Source organism: Brachyhypopomus gauderio, chromosome 7, assembly GCF_052324685.1.
Source record: "Brachyhypopomus gauderio isolate BG-103 chromosome 7, BGAUD_0.2, whole genome shotgun sequence".
Lineage (NCBI taxonomy): Eukaryota > Metazoa > Chordata > Actinopteri > Gymnotiformes > Hypopomidae > Brachyhypopomus > Brachyhypopomus gauderio.
In genome coordinates this window covers 3,412,537-3,439,876 of record NC_135217.1, presented here as the reverse complement: position 1 = coordinate 3,439,876, position 27,340 = coordinate 3,412,537, and the positions used below count along the sequence as shown (strand labels likewise).

The 27,340-nt window shown below is 42.7% G+C and overlaps 1 protein-coding gene and 1 non-coding gene across 3 annotated transcripts; one reads left to right on the top strand and one right to left on the bottom strand.

The window, feature by feature from the left end:
- Window positions 1–1,883: 1,883 nt before the first annotated feature.
- Window positions 1,884–27,340, bottom strand: LOC143518462 (uncharacterized). Of its 2 annotated transcripts, none has more exons than XM_077010938.1 (10): window positions 27,139–27,340; window positions 26,929–26,979; window positions 26,459–26,779; window positions 20,458–20,658; window positions 20,105–20,298; window positions 10,064–10,100; window positions 9,691–9,704; window positions 9,105–9,162; window positions 4,594–5,067; window positions 1,884–4,326 (listed from the first exon to the last, which is right to left on the bottom strand). In XM_077010938.1, the coding sequence occupies exons 2-10, from the start codon at window positions 26,945–26,947 to the stop codon at window positions 3,089–3,091; spliced, it is 2,556 nt and encodes an 851-aa protein (XP_076867053.1). In that variant the 5' UTR covers window positions 26,948–26,979; window positions 27,139–27,340; the 3' UTR covers window positions 1,884–3,088. The 2 variants fall into 2 exon arrangements, with proteins under 2 accessions (XP_076867053.1, XP_076867054.1); XM_077010939.1 differs by having other exon boundaries at window positions 26,459–26,694.
- LOC143519795 (U1 spliceosomal RNA) lies at window positions 14,273–14,436 on the top strand. The gene has a single exon (XR_013132538.1). It is a non-coding gene; the product is annotated as a U1 spliceosomal RNA (small nuclear RNA).

Here is a 27,340-nt window from a genome sequence, read left to right as displayed (position 1 = left end):
AGTCTCCTAGCTGGATGTTCTGGTAAATCGATAAACAAACTCCAGCTGGTTCAGAACGCAGCAGCACGAGTTTTAACAAAAACTAAAAAGTTTAATCACATTAGTCCCGTACTATCGTCATTACACTGGCTGCCAATTAGATTCCATATTGACTATAAAATACTTTTATTAACATATAAAACACTGCATGGCTTAGCTCCAAACTATCTTAGTGAACTTATTGAATAATATAACCCAGCGCGTTCACTTCGCTCACAGGACGCAGGGTTATTAACTGTTCCTAGGATCAAAAAGATCACAGCAGGTGGAAGAGCCTTTTCTTTTAAAGCTCCACAATTGTGGAATAATCTTCCTGCCATCATTCGGGACTCAGACACAGTCTCAATGTTTAAAACTCGATTAAAGACTTATCTGTTTAGTTTGGCCTTTGATTAATCTGTTACATATTTACTACATCTCGTATCTTTTCTCCGAGGTTCACCTGGAGAGTAACACTGCAGTCAGAGTCTACAATACCAGCATCACTGCTCCGACACGGAATGAAAGCCTGGCGTTCATCAACAGACATTTACAGTGACAATATCAAAACCCAGAACTTTCATTTTTACCTTTACTTAGTCTGATTGTGTGATTTGTGTGTGACTTGTGTATCTGTCTGTATTTTGTGTAATTGTGTTAACGGGCCGCCCAATGGAGGATGGGTTCCCTTTTGAGTCTTGGTTCTCCCGAGGTTTCTTCCTATTCCCCACCATCATAGGGAGTTTTTCCTCGCCACTGTCGCCTTTGGCTTGCTCATTAGGGTTCTGGACCCATAGTATTGTTAACCTTTTAAATCCTGTAAAGCGCTTTGTGACAACATGTGTTGTGAAAAGCGCTATACAAATAAACTTTGATTTGATTTGATTTGTGTGCTAAACAACGATTAGCCCAGAAAGGCCACAGAGACTTTTCTCAGATCAGACTTTCTCAGACATCCTCTTATTCATAGCTAAGAGGACGTAGCTGTCACGATGAGGCGGCCCCCTACCGGTCGCCTCCGTCCACAGCGGCTGTTGTTGTTGTTGTTGTTTTGTTACGTCGTGTGCGTCCCTCAGGTGGGCGGAGCCCGTGATCCGTCTCACCTGAGGGTCGTTTGTTTGCCTATATATGTCTTGTCTTTGTACCAGTTGACCGCTGGTCATTATATCCTTAATTTGGATCTATTGCACGGGTTTTTGGTTTGCACACTTTCAATTAAACCATCCTTTTCTCCTGAGACTTGGCGTGATCGCTTCCTTTTTAGTTGCTCACCCTGCCTGTCACAGTAGCTAAGACAAAATTTTCTCACTATAATTATTGGTGTAAAACATCAATACAGAAGCAGTGATGAAGTTAACTGTGAATGTGTCTGTGGGAACATTCCGCTAGGACTTCGAGGGGACCTGCTGGGAATGTCCATTATAGGCGGGGACAGTAGCCTAAGCAAAGAGGCCCAGGTTTCCCTCTCCCCAGTCACCTCTTCTAGCTCTTCTGGGAGAATACCGAGGTGTAGTGATGGGACAAACGACACTGGTGCGTCAACACTGTGCCGAGCACACAAGAGTGAAACCCTGTATTGGTGCGTGTATTGCTTAAAACAAAAATCACGTGACCGATACAGGAAGTGTATCATTTGGATGTGCCGTGCCAAATTGTGTTTATAAGGAAGCAAACTGTATCACCAATGTCGCAGATTTTTTGGATGGAGTTTTGCGGTTGCTTTTGTATTTTTGCCCTCACGGATCATGGATCGAACCAGGAAGTTTTCCACTGTCTGGAATGCATTTTCTTGTCATTGTTTGTCTTTTATTTTATATTATTTAACTTTCATTAATGAAAACCCATACATAAGTTCCACATTTTAGCTGAATTTTATTAGACAAATTTACTATATTTTACAGTTAGTTCAACATTTACACAAGGTTATAAGCAAATTTTGGTCTAAAAAACATCTGAAGTCAGCAAACAAATTGAGCAAATGAAAATGATGAGATTATATTTTATGTAAAAAAAAGTCGATTAAATATTTCACAAGTTGATTTTTGTTTTCAGGATGCTTTTCAACTTATGTTCATTTTGTTTACCTACAATGATATTATAACTACTGCAGGGGTCACTATTGAGTGACCAACACAGTGTCAATACAGTGTCAACAGTTTGTGTAGTGTGTCAATACACTCCTTGAGGTATCATCTTCCCATCACTAGCTTCAATGCTTCGAAGCTATTTCGGCACAATCAGGAAGAAGCTTCAAATGCTTCAGTGAGGCTTCATCCACCCATCACTAATTGCAGCTCCATAAATTTGTAATTTTGTGACAATGCTTCAAATTCCCCCCAATATGTAATCCACATTTATTATATTTGTATACACATTTTCCCCGTAAGTAATACAAATGCATATGCACAATTTGTTAATTGGGACACTGTAAGAGACATTATGTTAGGGGGTTTCAAAGTTTTTGTTCTTTGTTTTTAATTTAAAAATTACTTTTTATTAAAATGAAAGTGATAGAATTCATATATACATAACATCTCCTTGTTGTTTTTTTATCATAATCCTGTTTCCAGAACCTCCTCAGCAGTCCTGACTGTCCCCATTCTTGAGAGTCTTTTCCTGATGCTGCGTTTGTTCTCTCTGTCTCTGCAATGCTCAGCACAGCTGACTGAGCTGAGCTGAGAGTCTCTGTCTCAGTGTCTCCAGCAGTGAAGAATCATTCACTGAATGCAGGGTTCCCATACCTTGGTTAACATCAAATTCAAGGACCTTTAAATGAATTTGCAAAAGTTTGGTCATTCGTTTGTTTGTTCAGCACCAAAAGCTAGTGTTTCCTGTATGTAGTTAACGTATGTGTAGCCGCTTTACGTGAATGTCTCCTTCTCACAGGTGCATTGCTAAATTCATCTTACAAAAGGTACATGAATCCACATCAAGTTTAAATCTTTCAAGAAACTTGAAAAAATTTTCCAGGGCCTTGAACTTATTTTTTCAGATTCACAAACTTTCAAGGATTTCAAGGACCCGTGGGTACCCTGTGAATGGTAAAGACACTTATTTATCTGTTCCTGCTTCAGTCTGTGAGAGTCACTATATCTGAGCATTTATAAACCTCTTCCAGAAGGGTGCTACTGAGTTCTTTCACTCTCTCTCTCAGTGTCTCCAGCTCTCTGTCCTTCTCCTCCACCTGCCTGTTAAACTCCTCCTGCATCTTGGACTTTGAGAGCAAAATGTTTCTCTGGAGTTCAGGCATGATGATCTTCATGAGGTTCCTCTCCGCCTCCACCCTGGCCTCTCCTTCATACATCTCCATGATCTCCTCCATCTCCTGTCTGTGTCTCTCCTCCATCTCTCTCCTCTCCATGTCTCTTTTGTCTTTCAGTTTCTTCACCTTTTCTTCCATTTCTGTCCTTCGCTCTACCTCTCTATCCAGCTCTCGTTTAATTTCTCTCTTTTTTTCTTCATCCATTTCTTCCTTAATCTTTCTCTCCAGTTTGGTTGTTCGATCATTAAGTTGTCTGATATCTCCTTCATGTCCTTGTATCACTCCCTCTATCTTTTTCAGAGAGTCTTGCATCTCCTTTTCCAGTTTCTCTTTCATTTCTCTTTCATCATTTGCTTTTTTCACTTCTCTTTCCTTGAGGATTTTTCTCTCCATCTCTCCGATCTCAGATTCTGTCTCCAGGAAGATCTCACTGCTGTAGAATCTCTCTCTGTTTCCTTCCACTATCTTCTCTATCTTCTCCAGCAGCTCTGAGATCTGAGACCCATCCCCACTCTCCTTAATGTTGAGACAGTGAAACCTGTTCCCACATTTCTCCACAAGTGTCTGGACCTCTTGGCTTCCTGACTGAATGAACTGTTCAGGATTTTGTTCTTCCTCAGTAATAGTGAAAAGGATCACGGTGTTCTTCCAACATCTCTTTCCAAACATCTCCTCCATTTTCTCCAGCATCCCTCTCTCCTCTCCTGCAGGCTGCTTCACTGGTATGACTAGGAGGAAGGCATGGGGTCCTGGGGCAGACAGACGGACACAGAGTCCTACGTCCTGTCTCAGCTCCTCCAGAGAGAGTTCAGGGCAGAACCAGTCAGGAGTGTCCACCACAGTCACCTTCCTCCCAGCCACCTCCCCCTGTCTGCTCTCACTCTGCTGGGGGAGTGTAGATGTAGCAGCCTGGCTCCTCTCCTCTCTGCCCAGGATGGTGTTTCCTGCTGCACTCTTACCAGACCCAGTCCTCCCCAGCAGCACCAGCCTGAGTTCTGGTACAGGAACCGGCACTGGAGAGTCTGGACTGGAGGATTCTCCACCCACTGGAAATGAATCAGAATAAATCACTTAATAAAGCATTATTAAAGTAATCTATGATAAAAAAGATAACTTGTATTATACTGTATTTGTGTGGCCAGTTGGTCACATTGTGTCAGATGACCAGTGAAGGGTGATAGAACCTTTAAAATTATGCTGAATAAGCACCAAGACTTTTTGTGTTTCTTGAACAAGGCCAAAAAAATTGAATATCCACCACAATAACAAGCCTTCTTTTAAAGTGTTCTTTTTAAAATGACAAAATGACTCACTGTTTGGAGGTTCCAACTCGTTGCTGCGTCTTCTCCTGACTGGGACTGGTGGGTCTGGGTCTGTCCTCTTCTGCAGCTGCCTGCTTCTCTCCTCTAGAAGTCTGTCTTTCTCCTGTAGAAGTCTGTCTTTCTCCTCAACCTGCTTGTCTTTCTCTTCAATCTGTTTGTTCTTTTCTGCTAGTTCAGTTTTCTGTTGTTCCAGTAGGATCATCATCTCCTGGAGTTGGCTGCTCTTCTCCTGTAGTTCCTTTCCCAGTGTCTCCAGTTGGTTTTTACTGGTTTCTGCCTCTTTGACAGTGTTCTCCAGTAGTGTCTCTCTCTCACTCAGCACTTTACTCATTTTCTCCTGTTGTGAGTGTTTCTCCTCCAGCTCTCTCTGATTCTCCTCTAATGTCATTCTTCTTTGTCTCAGTTCTTTTTTTTTGAGCTGTGTCTCCTTCTCTTTTGGTGTCTTGTCCTTCATCTGAAGGTACACTGTAATAAAAAGTAGAAAAATATAAAATTGTCTTGCTATTAGTTGCTGAAATAATCAACATATCAAACAAATAGTTCTAACTAAGAACAAACTACACATGAGTTTAGTATAAATTATGTCCAGACCTCCTCAGATATACCTCCCTGTATCCCCACATTACTCCCTGTGCCCCCACATGACTCCCTGTATCCCCACATGTCTCCTTGTATCCCCACGACTCCCTGTGCCCCCACATGATTCCGTGTCCCCACATGACTCCCTGTATCCCCACGTCTCCCTGTGTCCCCTCATGACTCCCTGTGTCCCCTCATGACTCCCTGTATCCCTCATGACTCCCTGTGCCCCCACATGACTCCCTGTATCCCCACGTCTCCCTGTGTCCCCACATGACTTCCTGTGTCCCCACATGACTCCCTGTGTCCCCACATGACTCCCTGTATACCCAAATGACTCACTGTATCCCCACGTCTCCCTGTATCCCCACATGTTTCCCTGTATCCCCACATGACTCCCTGTATCCCCACATGACTCCCTGTATCCCCACATGACTCCCTGTGCCCCCACATGACTCCCTGTATCCCCACATGACTCCCTGTGTCCCTCATGACTCCCTGTATCCCTCCACATGACTCCCTGTATCCCCACGACTCCCTGTGTCCCCACATGACTCCCTGTGTCCCCACATGACTCCCTGTATCCCCACATGACTCCCTGTGTCCCCACATGACTCCCTGTATCCACGGCACTGTTTCCTCCAGTGGTGGTGTTGTGGAGATGCTCTCTGACTCTCTCTCCCTTAACAAACTCTGAGGACCAACGCCAGGAAAATGAGTAAGAACACAGGAAGATCAAACATACACAATACTTATATTTCCTCTTCTTTTCATTAATAAACCTGACACACATCACTCCAAGCATTGTTAATTTTGACAGTAATTTTTGATTTAGTTTTAGTCTTATAGTCTTTTAACTAGTCGACTAATTATCATTAGGATTTAGTCGATTAATTATCAAAGAATTTAGATGACTAAAATATAAATGGTGTAATAGTCATTATACACACTTGCACAAAATGAAACATTTATTAACCAGTTACAGAATATTACTGTTTGTATGTGTAATATATACAAAAACAATTACCAAACAACTTTATTGACCTGGGGGCTATTCCATGAAGCGAGATCATGAAAGTGATGCTTATTGGAGCGAGCCTTGCTTGAGTTAGCCAAACAGTAAACTTCCGTCTACACTGTAAAAACGAAAAAGTTCAAGGCAACTTACTGCACTCGATTTTTTAGTTTTGATCCCAACTCAAACTCTTAAGTTTTTAAGAAATTCACTCACAGTTGAGCCAACTTATTATTTCTTGTGAAAATTAAATAATTGGAACTGTCACGTATGGCCTCGCCCCCTCACTTAGCTGTCACTCCGGGTTCCCTTGTGTTTGTGGCTGTGTTCGAAATAGTCTACTACATACTACTGGCATACTGATCGAGCCCCAAATCAGTATGTCGTATGCAGTATGTGACAAAAATGAAAATTTCCAGTACGCGAAACATACCCGGACCTACTACTTCCGCAAAATATTCCAGTATGCGAACAGAGCTATCTTCGTGGTGTACTGCATCCCATCATGCAACGCTATGTTCACGTGACCCCGTAGTGTGCTTTCCTTTTGTCGCATACTGGAAACTGTACTGCATACTACTACGAAGACCAGTATGCAGTATCCAGTATATACTGAGTCCAGTATGCAGTATCCAGTATGTAGTAGTCTATTTCGAACACAGCCAGAGTTCCGTGCCTGATCATCCCGCCCTGCTCGTTTGTCTCCGTGATTCCTCGTTTATTACCATGCCCCGTGTCATTGTGATCACCTGTTCCTTGTTCTCAGTCTGTGTTATATAGCCCTTGAGTCTCCCTTGTCCTTTGTCGGTTGTTTTGGTTGTTTAGTTGTCTCGGTTCTGTGGTGTGTTCATATATTCAGAAATATGTGAAATACATCCCGGGAAATACGGACGTTTGGTCACACTACACAGTAGACAAATCATTTTTGGTACTTACAGTTAAACTGCAGTTAGCAGCGAATGACTCGATATGCATATTACTATTAGGAGTGCTATCATATCGCTTGTGTTTTTCAGATTTCATATGAGAATCCAGCGCTTTACAGCCCATGGTACCAACTTTGAATGTTTTTTGGAAGTTCATATCGTGCCTCATACGATTCACTGGAAGGTTTCAGCCAGCCACAATATTTTTCATCCTCCAGCCACTTCACTGAATCGACATTTACCCATGTCTGCATCGGAGCCTTGTATTGTTGTTCCCGCCGCAGGCCTCAAATAAGAAAAGCAGCGTGCTAGGCAGCTAAAGCATTGGTCTTATAGTTGCCAGGTTCGCGGTTTTCACACCAAATTGAGCTAGTTTGAAAATCCAGCCGCGGGTAAAAATTCTGGGGTCGCGGGGTTAGGTTTTTTGGGCTACTTTTAAGGGCGTACTCACACTAGGCATGGTTTGCTCGTTCCGTGCTGGGGCCCGGTTATCCCCCCTCCCCACTCCCCCTCTGGCCTGCACTCACACTCGCTTCAGCAACCCGGCCCGAGCACGCTTACATCATCACAACGGCGCTTTATTTGGAAAAAAGCGCGCTTGCACAAAACTATGGAGTTCACGATTCTCTTTTTATTGTATTTTTGGAGTCGTTTTGGGAGTGCAGAAACACGGTGCAAGCAAGATTTATCGATAATTTAACGATTGTCTGCGAATCACTTTGCCGCTATGACTGTTTAACGTGAGCGTCGCATCACTGATGTCATGTTTGAGTTCCAGCGAAATGAACCAATCAGACGAGGCACCAAGCGGGCCCGGGCACGGATAGCGCTCACACTAGAAGCGAACCGTGCCCGAGTCCACATGAATCGTGCCCTGGCCCACTTCTTCAAGCGGGCCCGAGCACGGTTAACTGATCCGGGCCCGGGCATGGTTGGAGCGCTCACACTAGCCAAACGAACCGTGCTTCGGCAGGGAATCGTGCCCGGGCCCGGATCACAGAGCCTAGTGTGAGTACGCCCTTAGTTGGGCTACCACGGGAGTTACAAGTCAACACTTAATTTGTCTCCATTTTAAACACTCGCCATCCCCTACCTCCACCCCCCCTGTCAACAACTTTGGGCTTTGGGCTAGTTTAGGCTGCTGAAGGGCGGGTTTTACACTGATTTTGTGCAGGATATTTTTGTAGGACCTGGCAACCCTGATTGTTCTGCTGTTTCCACCTGTTAGGTGACGTACTACTGCCATTTAGCAGGCGGAGTATACGGCCGTTGCGGAAATGATAATTATTGTGGGATATACATCGGTAAAATAAAACAGAAAAACTGAGCAACACACTTATTTAATGCCTCCCCTCCTAAAATTCCAGACATTTAAAGACATTTTTAGACCTTGAATATGTAAAATTAAATTTAAGACATTTTAAGACTTTTTAAGGACCCGTGGGTACCCTGTATTCTGACTGCCCTCCCGTGATGAACCCGGACTGGTTTTCTGACGACGATGATGGAATGCCCTTTAATAAATCTCGCTCTTCTTAGCATTTGTGTCCGTCATCTCGCTCCGCAGCGCGAGCTTCGTTACAGGAACAGGTATATAAACTTTGAATCCTTGTTATCCTGCCTGTTATTGTCAGGCTTGTTGACCCTGGACCGTGACCCCGACTCTGTTAGTGAATTTGCCCTCAATAAACCAAAAGATATGCTCTTTATTTGCTCTTCTCAGCACATGTGTCTGCTCCATCGCTCCATGATGCCCCAGGCATTGCAATATTAAAAGTATTTACTACTGATGTATCAATAACACAAAACCCTCACAAACCCATGACTGAAACTTATAAGCACACACTATAAACTACAGTGGTTATAACCATACTGTAAACTAGTGGTTATTACCACACTATAAACTGCAGTGATTATAACCACACTATTAACCACATATGCATAAAATCACATGGTACAAAAGTTCTTATTCTCCTCCTCACCAGTCTGAGCAGATTGCTCCATTTTCATTCTCTCCTCTTCTGTCCATCTTCTGTCTCTCTGTGAAAGTGAATTAAACAGAGAGAAGGGTCCATGATGTCATACTGTGTGTTATATGAAGGACCAGTGTGGATTATTGAGAGCTGATATTATTAAGAGTGGAGACCCTGCTGACTGTAGCTGTTGTAAACTGATACCGTGTTTGGTAGCACACAGTCAAAGTACAGACTGATCAGATTTACAATGAGTGATATTAAACCTGTAATAAATCACACAGCTCTGTGGTAATGTGGGTGGATTAAACCTGTAACAGAGCTCATTTCCCTTCTTTTCTTTTTCCAAATGGCTAACCCAAATGGCAAATAAATTTTCCCGATAAATACTGAGACGAAGAGAGACAAGACTTTCCAGAGATCCACCCTGGGCCAGCCCGATGGACAAACCCATTGACTCACTCACACACACGCACGCACGCACACACACATGCACACACCCATACACACACACACACACACACACATAGACACACACACATAGACACACACACACTTACACACACTAGATCACTCACACCTGACCAGGGCTTACCTGACAAATGACGACTTCATCAATTTGAGGAGGGCAGGAAAAAAGTAACAAAAATAATTAAAGTACATAATGAGGTTTGAGATAAATAAAGAATAAATAAAGGTAAATAAAGAATTATTTACTTTATTATAAAGAAGCATATATAAAGAAGAAATAAAGAAGCATCACAGTGTCAAACTCGGTGAAAACACTCAGTGGACACACTGGACACACAGTGTGGCCACATATATTTAATCTACAGAATAAAAGGTTTATTCATGTAGAGAATCACAGAACACCACAGAACATCACAGAACATCATAGAACATTACAGAACACCACAGAACACCACAGTCCTGCAGTCACTCCAGTACTCTGCTTCACTCATACTCACCATTTAGTTTGCTGTCCTTTGATGGTCGTTTAAGGGTCTGTAAAAGTGAATAACAGTGTGAGGTTTTCATTCATGAGGTCGCATGTCAACTGCTGCCGTCCACAGAACAACTACAGAGGTGTATAACAGTCTCATATGGTGTTATACATGTTACTAGTGTTGTCAAAAAAAATCGATATATCGATACGTATCGATACTGAACATTCTGAAACGGTACAATACTCGTTTCCCTTAAGTATCGATTCTTTTTACATAAAATGCGCTTTCGTTTGACCCACCCAAGCTGCCGTAATGCACAGGACAGTTTGTAATGCTAATATGGCAGCTAAAGCAAACGCAGTGCTGTTGGATTCGAAGCAGATAACAGCACTTTGGAAAACCAAAGGACATGAACAAGCCCGTTTGCAAGCGGTGCTTTTGGAACAATTCAACGAAGGGCGCTAAAGCCTGGTTGAATGACCATAGCGCTCGACTCCGCGCGCACCTCGCGCGAACCTCCGCGAGCGGTGGAGGCTTTCCGCTTTGCAGTGTTGTCCGAAACTATATGTGGTAGTATAAAAGAAACACCCCTCAAAACAGGGGAATGAACACTTACCTGACGAATTTTAATGCTGCTTTGTGTTTCAGTGTGTTTCAGGTTTGAAAAGTGCTGCAATTTAGGCTAAAGTACTTGAAAATGTTGAAATTGTAACTACTTCGTTTCACAACAAATATCTGTCTGACTGAACAGTTTTCTTGTATTACATTAACAAATACGAGCCTCTTGTAATTCCAGGATGAAACATGAGAGAACATGAAGACTGTGACGCCGGGGGCGTCGGGACAGAGGCAGCCGGAGACGTGGGTTGGACAGAAGGTGGTTTATTATCCATGGCAACCAGTAACACTCGTAGTGCATACACAGCACGTAATGCACGGTAAAGCTCGTAGCGCATACACTGTAGATGCAAGGTAAAGCTCGTAGCGCATACACTGTAGATGCAAGGTAAAGCTCGTAGCGCATACACTGGAGATGCAAGGTAAAGCTCGTAGCGCATACACTGTGGATGCAAGGTGAAGCTCGTACACACACGGTAGGGACGTGCTGTCAACCAGAGACGCTCGTGTAGCGGCAATGTGCAGCACTGGACCAGACGACCTGCGGGCTTAAGAAGTGCAAAGTAAACAAGAAACAGGTGCTCAATATGATGGTGATTGCGACTGTGGGAGTGGCGGCGTGCGCGGGGGTGTGTGCTGGGATCGGCTGCTGGCCGGGTTGCGCGCCCTCTGGTGGCGACCCGGCCCCCTCACCATGACAAAGACGTTAAGATTGGGCGTTTTGAAAATAAACAACCATTAAATAATGTGATTAAAAGCGCAGTTTTTCGAATCATTTCGAGTATATGTATAAATATTTAACTTAATTAAGTTTAACGTGCTGGGAAATATTGGTACAAGCGCTTGAATTGAACCCTGCAAACATGACTTTGTTCATTGCGCTGAGGCGCGGCGCGCGCGAAGTTACAAAATTCGAGAGGTGCACGACCTCGCGTGTGCCGCGCTTCAGCGCGATGAACAAAGTGATGTTTGCAGGGTTCATACACCTTGTGGTATTCAAACACTTGTATGTCACTTTCAAGGTCCATTTCAGTATTTCCCAGCACGAGCAAAGACACTTTGTCAGACGGTCAAAAGACGTCCACTGAAAAGCCAGAATGAAAGTTTTAGCAACGTCTTTTTTAAACGTCTATTACTGCCGTTCAGTTGCAGTTTTTGCACGTCCTGACATCCAATAAAGGTCCTAGTCAGACGTTCAGATAGAAAACTCGTCATAGACGTTCATGTTAAGTCAAAAGGTTAAGGTCCTAGTCACACTGTCAGATTTTGAACCAGTTTTGAACGTCCACCAGACATGCAAAAATGGGTCTGGACTGACCGACGTGATACAGACTTGATTTTAACGTCTTTCTGACGTCGCATGTTTGTTGGGATAAGTTAAATATTTATACATATACTCGAAATTATTCGCCTTGTTATCACATTATTTAATGGTTGTTTATTTTCAAAACGCCAAATCGTAACGTCTTCACGTTCTCTCATGTTTATTTATATATTGTGTGGTGTTTTATATATTTTAGTTGTATATTCTATATGTAAAGCACTTTGTGGCCTTTGTCTGAGAAAAGTGCTATATAAATAAATTTTACTTACTTACTTACTTACATTTTACAATATAAAGATATTTAATGACGTTATTTAATGATTTAAAAGGAGTTCTAATCTCTGTATTTCTGTGGTCTGGATTTTACCTATATTCTAGTGCTAAGTTTAAGCCTTGTTTTGTCTTGACATGTTCCATGTATCTATTAGTGATGGCCAGATGAAGCCTCATGAGCCCTTGAATCTTTCCATCGAGCGCTTGAAGCTTCTCCTCTTACCAGGATCCATGAAAACAAGTTCCTCTATGTCACAGTCAAACTAGCGAAATGCCAACATGAACAGTAAGCACAAGTTTTGCAGGGATCCATTGGATTTTATACAGTATATGTTCAAAAATCACGTCGATACTCGAACCACGTGCTGAATCAGCAAGGTTTCAAACATCATGAGCGACGTCACTTGCCCTAAACGAAGCCTCGATACGTGCTTCATAAACCACTTCCTGGATTTCTCGACACAAACTCCGAAGCTTCGGTATCATTTGCCCATCACTAGCATCTCTCCAATTTGGTTTCTACAGTGTTTTTTGGGGTTTACCTTAGTCCATCATGTCTTCACGTATTGGATACTGCTCTGTGTCTGATTTCCCATCTGTTATGAACCTGGACTGTTATGACTCTTCTCGTTGATTTGCACTTAAATCTCACTCTACTCCACACACGCATCCGCCTTCTTGTCACTCCATGCTCAAGGTGTTACACATGCTGTTAACCCTAACCTTAACCATAATCTACTAGTCCCTAACCCTAATCTCCTAGTCCCTAACTCTAGTCTCCTAGTCCTTCTAGCTCCCTGCTCAAGGTGTTACAGACTGTGTCACCATTTAAGCCTGTGTGTGTCTCAAATAAGCCCACATCATGATTTACAGTAAGACGTTAACTATTTTAACAATGAAAAAATGCCCTCTGGTCCCACCCTGCACTTCTCGGAATCCCCAGGTCAGTAACCATCCAATCAGAAAGTTATATTGAGACCATCATCCCCAGAGCACTAATTAGATCCACATGCTCCTCATTTCTCTTCCTTATAAACCCCTGTTCATGTTCTATGACTTTGTGAAGTGTTGACTCTGTTTTCTTGAGCATACTGAGTGTTTCTATTGTGTATTTTCCATTCCTGTGTATGACGGATCTTTTGTATTTCTGGAATCTGGTTTTAGACACCCCTGCTTGGATTTGGTGGTCTGCTGAGTTTTTTTCTCCGTGTTACACGCATATGACGTGTGAAATTTTGAACCGGGAAAAACCCAAACGCCAATCACAAAATAAACAGTGAACTGAAACCTCCGCCAAAAGGAATGCGGGAAAAACCTCCATGAAAATGAAACACGAAGATAACTCAAACAGAAAGAGAACTAAAAGATTGCGGACAACTCAACGCGAGGGTGTCACGTTGAGGACCCCGGCCCCTCCCTTTTGGGCATGTGTAAACGTTGTCCACGTGCTTTGTCTGCGTCAGTGGATATACGTGGTTGGGGTTTTGTCGTGTCATTTATAAATCTCACCTGTGAATCGTCTCGTGATCACGTGGGGCTAATGTGTCTTGCCTATTTAATGTGCGCTCGCGCAGTGTCCTGTGCTCGTCGTTGTCTAAGTCTGCACGTTGTGTATGCTTGTTTTGTGTTGCTCGTGCGCTATTGCGCAATACCTGTGTCAGAATTAAAGTGACCGTGTCTGAACCAGCGGATTCCGTGTCTCGTCCATCTGCCGCCTCCCGCGTCACAGAGGGGAAAAAACGAGCGAATGAACAGAAGATGCCAGGGGAAGTAGCTGGCTCTCTAACCACTATGGTGAGCAAAAAAAAAAAAACCCTTCCCAAAATAACAAACAAAACTAGACAGAGAAATAACAGAGCAGGAAAACTTGAGAATGCCCAGAATCGTCGAAGGAGCGAGCGTACTCAAAAACGAGCGCTGGCTCGCGAGCCTGCTCCTGTGGCGACAGGAGGGGTGACCCTGGAGCCTGCCCTGACACTACGGCTTGGATTGTTTCTGACTGTTCTCCTTTGTTCCTATTTACCTGGCAGGGGTAAGACCATGATCAGGAATGTGGTTCGCCCAAGGTGAGGCTCAGCCATTGCACTTAGGCTGTGCTGATCCTTGCAAATTCCCCAAATGTGGAAATCTCGACTGCATAATATCTGGTAGTGGGGGACTGCGTTCGCACTCTCCCCTGATATGGTTTCTGGTGCCGACGCGAGTGGCTGCCTTTTCCAGTGGTCTTTGTGTTTCTTTTTCTCGTTAAAGTCTTTTAACTTTATTTATTGTCTGTGTGTTTCTACGCATGCCCAGTGTGCATCTTATTTATATCCTAAGCATACTGGATCATTAATATGCAGCACAGCGAGGACAGAGGCGGAAGTATCTGGGCTGCAGAGCCAGAGCTAAGCTAAAGGCTAAACTAAAGGCTAAGAAGACGGAGAAGCAGTGGAGGTACAAACCCTTGGTTCCATCGGTGGTAATGGGGAATGTCAACTCGTTAGTGTCAACTCGTTGTTAGTGTCAACACTAACAAAACTGATGAGCTGGCTAGTCTGGTGAAGAATCAGAAGCTCTACAGGGAGTGCAGTGTGCTGTGTTTCACCGAGACCTGGTTCACCCCTGACACCCCAGACGCTAACGTAGAGCTGCCTGGATTCTCTAGTGTGGGCGGACAGGGACTCGAAGCTCAGCAGGAAGCACAAAGGTGGGGGGCTCGCGCTCTTCATAAACACCAGGTGGTGCAAACCTGGTCATGTATACGTGAAGGAGGTTATCTGCTGCCGGGACATTGAACTGTTAGTGGTGAGCCTCAGACCATATTACATTTGTGGGAGGACAAATCAGCTCTCGCAGTCCCCCAACCTACAGACCAAGTCAGGAGACAGCTGAGGAGACTACACCCCAGAAAGGCAGCTGGCCCGGACAGTGTGTGCCCCAGAAGGCATGTGCTGTCCAACTGGGGGAGCCGCTTCAACATGTCTTCAACCTGAGTCTACACCTAGGGAAGGTTCCTGACACGTGGAAGGCAAATTGCCTCATTCCAGTTCCCAAGAAGGCACACCCGAAGGAGCTGAATTAATACAGGCCAGTTGCTCTGACATCTCACGTGATGAAGACCATGGAGCGACTGCTGCTGTGTCACCTCAGACCTCAGGCCCACCATGCAAAATGTGAAATGTGCCATATTTTTCAATTGTGATTTTTCACCGCAATCGAAATTTGTTCATCGCATTTACACATCTGTGCAATTAGAACACACACACAAACACATACACACACTAGTGAGTACTAGGGGGCTGTGGTGCACATATGCAAAGAGCGGTGGGCAGGCCTAGCCCTTGCTCGGGGAGCAGTTGGGGTTACGTGCCTTGCTCAAGGGCACCTCAGTCATGGCCTCAGGCCTGGGAATCGAACCCACGACCCTCCGGTCTAGTTCCCTACCAGAGGACCATGACTGCTGAGGACACACTGCAGTTTGCCTACTGGGAGAAGGTGGGGGTGGAAGGCGCCATCCTCCATCTCCTGCACAGAGCTCACTCTCACCTGGACAAGGGGAGTGGGGCTGTGAGGGTCATGTTCTTTGACTTCTCCAGCGCCTTCAACACCATCCAGCCCCTACTGCTGAGAGACAAGGTGAAGATGGAGGTGGACATGCACCTGGTTACCTGGATCACAGACTACCTGACTGGGAGACCACAACATGTCAGGATCAGGGGACTGCTCCTCTGATACAGTGATCAGCAACACAGGAGCACCACAGGGGAACGTCCTCTCTCCAGTCCTGTTCACCCTGTACACATCAGACTTCAAATACGACTCAGAGTCATGCCACATGCAGATGTTCTCTGATGACACTGCAATTGTGGGGTGTGTGCGTAATGGACAGGAGACGGAGTACAGAAGCCTGATTGAGGACTTTGTGGTGTGGTGCATAGCAAACATCACCAAAACATCACCAAAACCAAGGAGATGTGCATAGACTTTAGAAGGTCCAGGCCCTCTCAGCAGCCAGTCTCCATCGATGGGGTCGATGTGGAGATGGTAAAGTCCAGAAGTTCCTTGGTGTGCACCTGGATGAAAAGCTGGACTGGTCGGTGAAAAGCCCAGAGCAGACTGTACTTTATCAGGAGGCTTGCGTCCGTCAGGATCTGCCAGAAGCTCCTGCTGATGTTCTACCAGTCTGTGGTAGCCAGTGTCCTTTTTAGTGTGTTGGGGAAGCAGCATCAGCAAGAGGGATGCTGGACAACTCGACAGGCTGTTGAGAAAAGCTTGTTCTGTGCTGGGATTAGAGCTGGAGTCCTTAACACCACTGGCAGAGAGGAGAGCCCTCAACAAGCTGCTGAACATCATGGACAATGTTCACCATCCTCCTCACAGCACAATCACCAGGCAGAGGAGCTAATTCAGTGGCAGACTGCTGTCCCAGTCCTGCTTCACAGACAGACTCAGGAAGTCTTTTGTCCCCCAGGCCATTAGACTTTTTAACTCCTCTCAGCACAACAGACTAAGAACCAAGAAATCTGAGACACTTTCATTCCGGGCACTCTAATGGACATACCCCCCTCTCTGCTAACACACCATCCTAGCTACCCTATTTTTACTTTTGTACCATATCTGCACTATTCGGCAATTGCACTATTCTGCAATGTTCGTTTATTCAGTGTCCACTGTTTACATATTGCAAAATTGCACTGCTAATTTATTTTTCTTTCTTTTTTACCTATATACTTGCACTGTCTGTATAGCTGGCATCAGTCATCTCAATTTGCACAGCAACAGTTGTACACTGTTGCTCTACTCAGTAGTCAACTGCACTACTTCCACTACATAGTGACTGTTGTGGACAGGCGTAGACTTGGGTTTAGGTCTTGTGTGCACTTATGTAGTGACGTGTACTATTTGGGTCACGTGGTGTCGGTGGCGGTAATGATTTGTAATATCACCTGTGCACTTGCTAGGTGAGAGGGGTAGTGAGTGGGTGATGGGGGAAGCCTACTTTTGCTGACTGTTTAAATGCTGTAAGTTGCTGACGTGAACAATGCCAATGGATTACTCCTTGTATCTGGATTTTATGCCATTTGTGGATTGTGAAGGTCTGTGGATGCTGATGTTTTAATTCTTGAATACTTGATTTGATACAAAATAAACGCTAACTGAAGCTTGGATTTATGTTTGGAACAGGTAACACGTCGGGCATTAGTTTCCCCTATTCAGCCGCTCGACGACTTTGAAGTTTGTTGGACTGTCGTCAACAGTGACATTGAAAAACTATACCTTAATTACTATAACTTAATTTTATTTTGTATATTTTATTTTTTATCATTCATTTTGTATATTTCTATCGTAGTCTACAGTATCCTTCCTTTATAACTCTGTATACTATGTCTGACTACTACTGGATGTGAAGAATTTCGAGGGGCCCTGCCGGGTGAAGGGTGGCTGGGGCCTTGCTATAGGCCCATGGTGGGCGGGGGCCATCCTGGGGGGTGGCTCTGTTTCCTCTGGTTCCCCTGGGCCTGTGCTCCTTGGTTGGGGGGGTGCTGTCCGGGGTCTCCCCCTCCTGGCCGCTGGGGCAGGCAGGCGGGGGTCACTGGGAAGTGCGGCCCTGGGACTCCACTGCTCCTGGAGGGGCCTCGGTCGGGTGGGATTCCCTGGTCTTTCTCTGCCTGCCTCTGGGGGAATGTTGTCGCAACTTTCTACCCTTGCTAGTAAGTACATTCTGTACATTTATCCTATGTTACACTTACATAAACACACACACTCACACATACACATGCATCACAGTCATTTGTGCTGTGTGTGTTAGGTACACTTTCTGCTCTTCTTACATAAACACACACACTCACACATACATCACAGTCATTTGTGCTGTATGTCTTAGGTACACTTTCTACTCTTCTTTTAGGAGCAGCAGTTGGTGAACCATTTCAGTGGTCATTTGAGCTGTGTTTATTTCTGCCCTTCTGTCTTTTCTCTTTTTACTTTCTCTCCCCCTCTTTTTTTTGTATCATTTGATCTGTACATAAAAACAATGTTCTCCTCCAAAGATGGGGGGGTTGGGGTGAGCCACAAAAAAAGGATGTGAAGAATTTCCCTCTGGGATCAATAAAGCAAGCAAGAACAATCTCATGACTAAGTCTAATCATGTCTCCTGTTATATGACTTTGTTTTTGGAATATCCATCTACCAATAAAAACAGCTTTTATTGTCTGCAAATGTCACATTACATTACTGCTGTTCACTCAGATCTCCCTAAGGAAAGATTAAGACCCAACAAGGATTAATAAGGAACACTAAAGATCAATAAAGATCCTTTCAGTCTCCCTCCGTCTCTCAGCCCCTCTGTGTCACCCACATCACAGCTTGTGTTATCTCACAAAACTGCTCTCTACATATGAGGAAAATAACATAAACCAACAGACTCACAACTTAATACACAAATATCAAAACACTCATCTCTCACTTTACATCATGTAAATGTATTTAAGAAGTGTCTGAAAATGTCAGAGTGATGATATCTGAGGGGTCCCATATACCAAAGTTCTCTAGTGATGTTGTGTAAGGTCCCTTGAGACTGTATGCACACAGGCTGGGATCACTGAATGTTGGCAAATATGATCGGTGTGGAAAATAGTGAGGAAAATAAACAAGAACGTGTAGAAAGATCTGGTGACAATCAACAATTAATTAAAAGCCAAAGCATCAGCCATCAACCACTGAGCGGCTCCTGCCACTGTGAGTGACTACAAGCCATCGGATTTCTTCCACCAGCCTTTCATTTATCACTTTTAAATGACGCCTGTCAAATCACGTTGTCTCAAGGCATAACACACATAACATCGGTATTTACAGCTTTCCAGAGGTATAGATAATCACACATAGCTTGATGCTGATGGCATGGATAACATGAGCATACACTGGCAAACATAATCTGTAATAATTGTTTTTAACTTCTATTCCTTTTGTTGTCCACCACTCTAAACCTAAATCTGCTATAATCTAAATTTGACGTTATCATCAAACAGCATTCTGAATTCATAATTTGGAGCTGGCTGTCAGCTAGAATCATTCACCCAACATAACAATTTACAAATTAACAATCAAAAGATATTAAATATTTTCATTTCCCTAAATTCTACAAATATGATGGCACTTCCAAGCAGTGGTTTAAAATACTGATAAAAATAATCTGTAATAAATCTATTTTGTTAATTTATTATGTTAGGTGAATGATTGTAACCAACAGAATTATGAGTTCAGAATGCTGACAATAACATCGAATTTAGATTTTAGCAGGATTAGGATACAGTGGTGGACAACCATGTTATTGTTTGTGCTTCTGAAAAGGACTTCACAGTCAGTCCAGACTTTAAATGCACACTTGTATACAGGACACTGGAGCAGGGGAAAGGAACCATTTGCACATGTGTGTGTATGTGTGTATTTGTGTGTGATTTGGGTATGTCTAATTTTTGTGCGGTAGTGTCCAATCATATCATATTTTGTGTTCACATACAGGACAGCCCTGATTCATCACACAAAGCTGGGCTTGCTACTTAGTTTAAGTGCTAATGTCCACTAAAACTGTTAGCATTTCACTCCTCTTAACCAATAACATCAAAATGTGGTTATTTAGCCGTTATTTGCTGCATGGTCAGCTTGTTTGTTTGTGCTTAATTCTACCTTACTAAATTCTTGTCTCTCGTGCCTCCTCAGTTACAGGCATTCATGATGGGACAGCTGAGATAAAATTATTTAAGTCATCTTGATTTTTAAAGTTAGAGTGGGCTAACTGGAAAGGGTTAAAAATCAACTGTGATGTAATGAAGACCATAAAACATAATTTGGTAAAGAAAAAATACCTGATGTTTAAGATGCTTTGTAACTCGTGATAGTGCTTCATCATTTCTTGTACACTGCAGCAGACCCTGATCCTCATGGAACAGACAGTCCACTGTGGTCGTGTTCTCCCTGGTTACAGATCTGCTGCTGTCTGGTACAGTGCAGTCTGGGTCAAATGTGTGATGGAGCACCACTAGAACAGCAGGCTTTGATTCTACACAAAACAAAGACAGATAAATAGTCATAATAGCATAAGAATGTCCATAACATGTGAAATAACAAAATGAGAATTTAATATATTATATAATAAATATAATATTTCATATTTCATAATGCAAGGGTTAAATGCAAGGGTTTCAGAGTCATTACATACCTGATACACGATTAATTTCACGCAGAGCTGCTTTTATGTCAGTTCCAGCTCGTGAAACAACAGGGCAGAATGTCAGAATGAAATCAAAGTCCTCCACTATTGACACTTCTGTTAGAGCTGGTATTTGTGCATGGAGTCTTCTTTTGAACTCATTATGAGCACCTAGGGTGTTTCCAGTTACAATCACTCTGTATTTATTTCCTGTAATAAACAAACATAGTGCTTCTTTTGGTACAAATGAATATACTGTATATAATACTTGTATAAATTAATACTCCATTGTACCTCAAATCTTCAGTTTGAAGTTTTTAACTGAAGTAAGCTTGAAAACATTTATATTATCTTAGTTTAGCTAAATATACTTATTTATAATCACTCCAATTAGTGATATAGACGTGGATGCATTGAAATCTAAAATAGATATATAACCAACACAAACAGACATAAAAAAACATGACAGGCTTACACAACAACAAAGGCTAGAATAGAAATAAGGCCAGGAACCCATGAGGCTGATGATAACAGAACAGAGGCTAAGATCAACAATAACCAGCAAACAAGGGAAATACACAGAGTCAGTGATCGAAGATCGAAATCGTGATTTTATGGAAAAAAATCGTGATAAAATTTTTTCCCATATCGCCCACCCCTAGTGTCAAAATAGGTGGAGCTTTATATGTTTGCATGCTCCCTAGTATGGTTTGCTTTTGTCGCATACTGGTATGCAGTATCCAGTATATACTGAGCACAGTATACTGTATACAGTATGTAATAGGCAGTATACAGTATACAGTATGTAGTATTTTGACCATATTGTGAGATTTGATTAGCAATGTGTACAGCTATGGTTTCAGGGTGCAACTCGCCTGTGAAATCCAGCCACAACACAAAGGAAGTGGCCCACAACATAACGGAAGTGTTTTTGAAATAACTGTTTTACGCAGGGACTCTGGAGGTTTTTAGCCTTAAGCAACAATTGTGTTATACAGTTTCTCATTACGCTGAACGGGACTTAAGTAGTAAAGCGCTTTAAACATAGCTAGCTACATTGTAAGAGCTTTAATAATTAAGACCATAGCTAGCTATTTAGATAGAAACTAAGTTGTGCTAAATGGGATTTTTTTTAGGGTTTTTAAAGCCTTACTTTCTGTCTAAACACCTAGCTAGCTACATTTAAAGAGCATTTAGCTATTTACCCATAAATACCTAATAAAAAAAAATGACCTAATAAAAGCTAGAGCCTCATATTATTCGACACTAATAGAAAACAACAAAAATAACCCTAGATTTCTCTTCGCGACGGTATCTAAACTAACAAGAAATATCAACGACACTAGTTCTAATACAGCACTTACACACATTTAATAATAAAATTGATAATATCCGACTACAGAGTCATATTACATCGCACCCTAATCTCCAATCCAACACCAGTAGTTTAGTTATTAGTAACTATCCAAAAATATTACTGAGCTAAATGGCTTCAATCCTATATCGCAAAAAGAGCTCACAACACTGATTAATTCGTCTATGCCTACGTCATGTATATTCGACCCAGTTCCAACCCGTCTATTTAAAGACCTACTCCCAGCCATTGCAGGGCCCTTATTTAATATGAATAACTCTTCCCTTAACCTAGGGTACGTGCCCAAAGAATTAAAATGCGCCGTAATTAGACCCTTGATTAAAAAACAGAATCTCGATCCGCAGATTCTAGCCAACTATAGACCCATTTATAATCTCCCATTTGGTCTAAATCAGGATTTAGACCAAACCACAGCACTGAAACAGCTTTACTCAGGGTAGTGAATGATTTACTAATATCGGCCGATAATGGGCTCGTCTCATTCCTTATACTGTTAGATCTTAGTGCAGCTTTTGATACTGTAGACCACAACATTTTGCTGGATAGACTAGAAAACATGGTAGGTATTAAAGAAGTTGCACTCTCCTAGTTTAGATCATATTTGACCGACCGCTTCCAATGTGTAAGTGTTAATAATAAAACCTCTAAATCTGTGCAGGTTAAATATGATGTCCCACAAGGGACAGTCCTAGGACCACTTCTATTCACACTGTACATGTTACCCTTAGGCGAGATTATGCATAAGCACAACATCAGTTTCCACTCCTACGCAGACGACACTCAGCTATATTTATCGGCAAAACCCGATGATTTAGGCGTAAATGGTAAAATCGAGAAATGTGTAGAAGAGATAAAACATTGGATGGCGTGTAACTTTCTAGCACTAAATCCCGATAAAACAGAGCTAATAATAGTTGGGTCTAGGGCTGCGAGAGACAAGATACGTAATGTAGCTATATAACCCCCAGCGCAGAGGTAGACCCAGATCTCTTATTCGATACACACATTAATAATATAACTAGGGTAGCGTTCTTTCACTTACACAACATTGCTAAAATTAGAAAGATATTAAATACTAGTGATGCGGAAAAACTAATCCATGCATTCATATCCTCTCGACTAGATTATTGCAACAGTCTCCTAGCTGGATGTTCTGGTAAATCGATAAACAAACTCCAGCTGGTTCAGAACGCAGCAGCATGAGTTTTATCAAAAACTAAAAAGTTTGATCACATTAGTCCCGTACTATCGTCATTACACTGGCTGCCAATTAGATTCCGTATTGACTATAAAATACTTTTATTAACATATAAAACACTGCACGGTAGGGGTGCACGATATGATGATATAAAATCGTGAATGGCGATAACGAGTGGAGAATCGCAGGCGATCTACCAAATTAGAGAAATCGTATAGATCGCCTTTGCCAATCAGCGCAATGACTTTTTTATGCTGTTTCCCACCGATGCGTCAGACGTAAGGCGTATGACTAACCAATCACAGCGAACTGTGCGTCTTCCATGCCTCCATGTTGTGTTTGTAAAAACTAAAAACTGCGTGGACAACGACGGCTGAAAGCCAAACCGAGGAACTGGTAAAGAGGAAATCCACCTCTGTAATCTGAAATTGATTCGGATTTTCTTCCAATGACCAAGACCAAACTACAGCGATATGTAAAGTGTGCAAAGAACACGTGAAAACGTCCGATGCCAGTACAACAAATTTATTCAATCACTTGAGATGTAGACATCCCAAGTAATATGCCGAAAGTGAAACAATGCGGGCAGCCGCCTCACAAGTGACTATAGCGTGCGACTCCACCACACCTCGCGCAAACGATATGTGGTAGTATAAAGAAACATCCCTCAAAAACGGGAAGGAACATTTACCTGACCAATTTTAATGTTGCTTTGTGTTTCAGGTTTGAAAAGTGCTGGAATTTAGGCTAAAGTACTTGAAAATGGTTGAAATTGTAACTACTTCGTTTCACAACAAATATCTGTCTAACTGAACAGTTCTCTTGTATTACGTTAGCCTCTTGTAATTCCAGGACGAAACATGAGAGAACGTGAAGACGTTAAGATTGGGCGTTTTGAAAATAAACCACCATTAAATAATGTGATAAAAAAGCAAATTATATTGAATCATTTCGACTATATGTATAAATATTTAACTTTAAGTTTAAAGTGCTGGGAAATATTTCATGCAATAGTGCACTTTAACAGTGTAAGGAACTGCGTGACGCAGAGCAGGGAGGCGGACACAAACGCTGAGGAGAGCGAGATTTATTGAATGGACAGAGTCGTAATACCGGGCAGGGTTGATAACAGGTAGGCAGTCCGAACATGAAATATAAACGGGCATGGTGGCACAAAGAACAAAACAAGGCAGGGGAAACAAAGACTAGGCTGAACGGCACTTACGACGAAGACGAAACAGAAACAGTTAAAACCACTAGAGCATGAACGAGGCAAGAGAATAAACAGGTAAGTAGCACAAAATAACCAATACCGACATGGGAGACACGGGGACTATAAATACATTGAACTAAACTAGAAACAGGCAGGGTTGCCAGGTCCTACAAAAATATCCCGCACAAAGTCAGTGTAAAACCCGCCCTTCAGAAGCCTAAACTAGCCCAAAGCCCAAAGTAGTTGACGGGGGGGGGGGGGGAACCGCACCCCGCGACCCCAAAATTTTTACCCGCGGCTGGAATTTCAAACAAGCCCAATTTGGCGTGAAAACCGCAAACCTGGCAACTATAGAAAGAGGTAAAGACAATAATGACATGAGCGTGGCAGACGTGGGGAAACCATAGAAACACACAACAAGGCGGGCTCAAGGAGCAGGGAATAACAGACACGAGGAACAGGGAAACCGGAGTGACAGCTAGGAAAGGGGGGCGTAGCCCTACGTGACACAGTGTGTTGTTTTACATTTTTTGTTTACAATGTTTGCACATGGAAAATTGCAATATCATTCATTTAAATCTGCTTAAAAAGAAAGCTTTGTAGCCCCAATTTTTTTTGGATGGAAGATCGTGATAAAAAATCGAAATCGTGATTTTATGAAAAAAATTGTGATACTATTTTTTTCCCATATCGCCCACCCCTACTGCATGGCTTAGCTCCAGACTATCTTAGTGAACTTATTGAACAATATAACCCAGCACATTCACTTCACTCGCAGGACGCAGGGTTATTAATTGTTCCTAGGATCAAAAAGATCACAGCAGGAAGAAGAGCCTTTTCTTTTAGAGCTCCACAACTGTGGAATAATCTTCCTGCCTCTATTCGGGACTCAGACATGGTCTCAATGTTTAAATCCCGACTAAAAACTTATCTGTTTACTTTGGCCTTTGATTAAACTGTTACATATTTACCACATCACGTATCTTTTTTCTCCGAGGTTCACCTGGGGAGTAACACTGCAGTCGGAGCCTACAATATCAGCATTACTTCTCCGACACGGAATGAAAGCCTGGCGTTCATCAACAGACATTTACAGTGACATTTACATTTACAGAACTTTCATTTTAACCTTTTACTTAGTCTGATTGTGTGATTTATGTGTGACGTGTATTTGTCTATATTTTGTGTAATTTGTGTGTTATCGGGCTGCCCAATGGAGGATGGGTTCCCTTTTGAGTCTTGGTTCTCCCGAGGTTTCTTCCTGTTCCCCACCATCATAGGGAGTTTTTCCTCGCCGCTGTCTCCTTTGGCTTGCTCATTAGGGTTCTGGACCCATAGTATTGTTAACCTTTTAAATCCTGTAAAGCTGCTTTGAGACAACATGTGTTGTGAAAAGCGCTATAGAAATAAACTTTGATTTGATTTGACCCATGATATAGGCAATGACTACCTAGTAATAAGTAAGGGATTTTATCATGGGTTAGCTAAATGAGGCATTATGTCACCAAAATAGACAAAACACAACCTGGTAAGACAAAGGGAATAACACTAGCATTTTTAACTAGAAAAAGAAAACTGTATAACACAACTACTGTTTATGGCTAAAAACCTCCAAACTCCCTGCGTTTCCTCCAGAAACACTTCCGTTGTGTTCTGGGCCACTTCCATTGTGTTGGGGCTGGATTTGCAGCATTTCTAAATTTGCAGCACATTTCTCAAATGTAGTGCATGCGTTGTCATTTTGATGCATTAGCCTTTAGTATTTGCAGCGTCTATTGCAGCACGATGGACTTTCAGGGCCACCGTACTATAGGATACATATACTATTCTCCGTGCGACTTTGCACACTGAACAGGGACCACCGTAACATGACCGTTCAGTACAAATACATATACCGTTACACCCCTAACTGATACTGAGCCAATCTGTAATTTAGTCTATATTACTAGTCTACAGTTTTAATCCAGACCTGTTCATCTTACTGCTTTTACACCATGATGTGTAGACCTGTGTCAGAGTGAGAAACTGTTACTGTTTGTTCCACCAATATGAACCATCAGTCCTTCACTCCACATTCATTCACCCCCTGTACACTGAACCTCATTTATCTGAACACAACAGGATTATCAACATGTGGGTTTGGTATTTCTGTCTGTTCATGTTCATTCTGAGATGAGACTGATGGTGATGTTGAGATTATGTAGTGGAGCTCTGGAATACTCACCCCATACTACTACTGTGAGCTCCTGTGTTGTGTTTCCACTGGTCACCTGACACAGGTAATATCCTATGTCTGGCTCTCTGCAGTCTCTCAGCTGTAAGGAGACGTTTCCTCTCTGCAGCTCCTCTGTGAACAGACTCACTCTGTCCTCGTAGCCCCTCCCCTCTGTCACCTGTCCGTTCTTATAGAGACAAACACAGTCTGTCCCCTTAAACCACCTGATCTCCATAGCAACAGCACTGGTTTGAGGAGACAGGAGACAGGAGAGAGTGACAGCAGAACCAAACCGAAACTCTCTACAGGGGCAAATTAGTTTAAACTCATCTGTAGCAAAACACACACACACACACACACACACACACACACACACACACACACAAAATTACTTTGATTTCATGTGTCTCCTGATTATTACCACTATACTGATTAAAATAACTGAAGTGAAGTTGTGGACTGATGAACTCTGGACTTACTGATACTCGCAGCTGCCATCTTGATCTCCTAAAGGTTCAAACTCATAAAATCTGAGAGAGAGAGAGAGAGAGAGAGAGAGAGAGAGAGAGAGAGAGAGAGAGAGAGAGAGAGATGGTTAGTATTTTCTGTAATATGGTGGATTGTTTAATCTTAAGTCTTAAGTCTTGTTGGTGACTAGGGCCCTTTAGCATGATGCTAACTCATCTTACCTTCACGGTTCTTCACACACATCTGCTGCTTTAGGTCAAGTAGACTGTGTGGACATTTGAGAGCGACTCTAATTGGATCTTTGTCTTATAACAGCATGACTAGTAGGACAGTATACAGTAGGATAGTAAACGTTCACATGGTACAAACCAAATCTCCGTTTTGTTCTGCAGGAGGAAAGACTGAAGTACTTTCACTTTTACA

Bases quoted from the DNA above. Each gene is read 5' to 3' on its own strand.
- LOC143518462 (XM_077010938.1), bottom strand. The intron at 20,659-26,458 runs GTGAGTATTCCA...TGTTTATTACAG, and splicing joins GCTCACAGTAGTAGTATGGG to GAAATAAATACAGAGTGATT. The intron at 4,327-4,593 runs GTGAGTCATTTT...ATTCATTTCCAG, and splicing joins CGAGTTGGAACCTCCAAACA to TGGGTGGAGAATCCTCCAGT.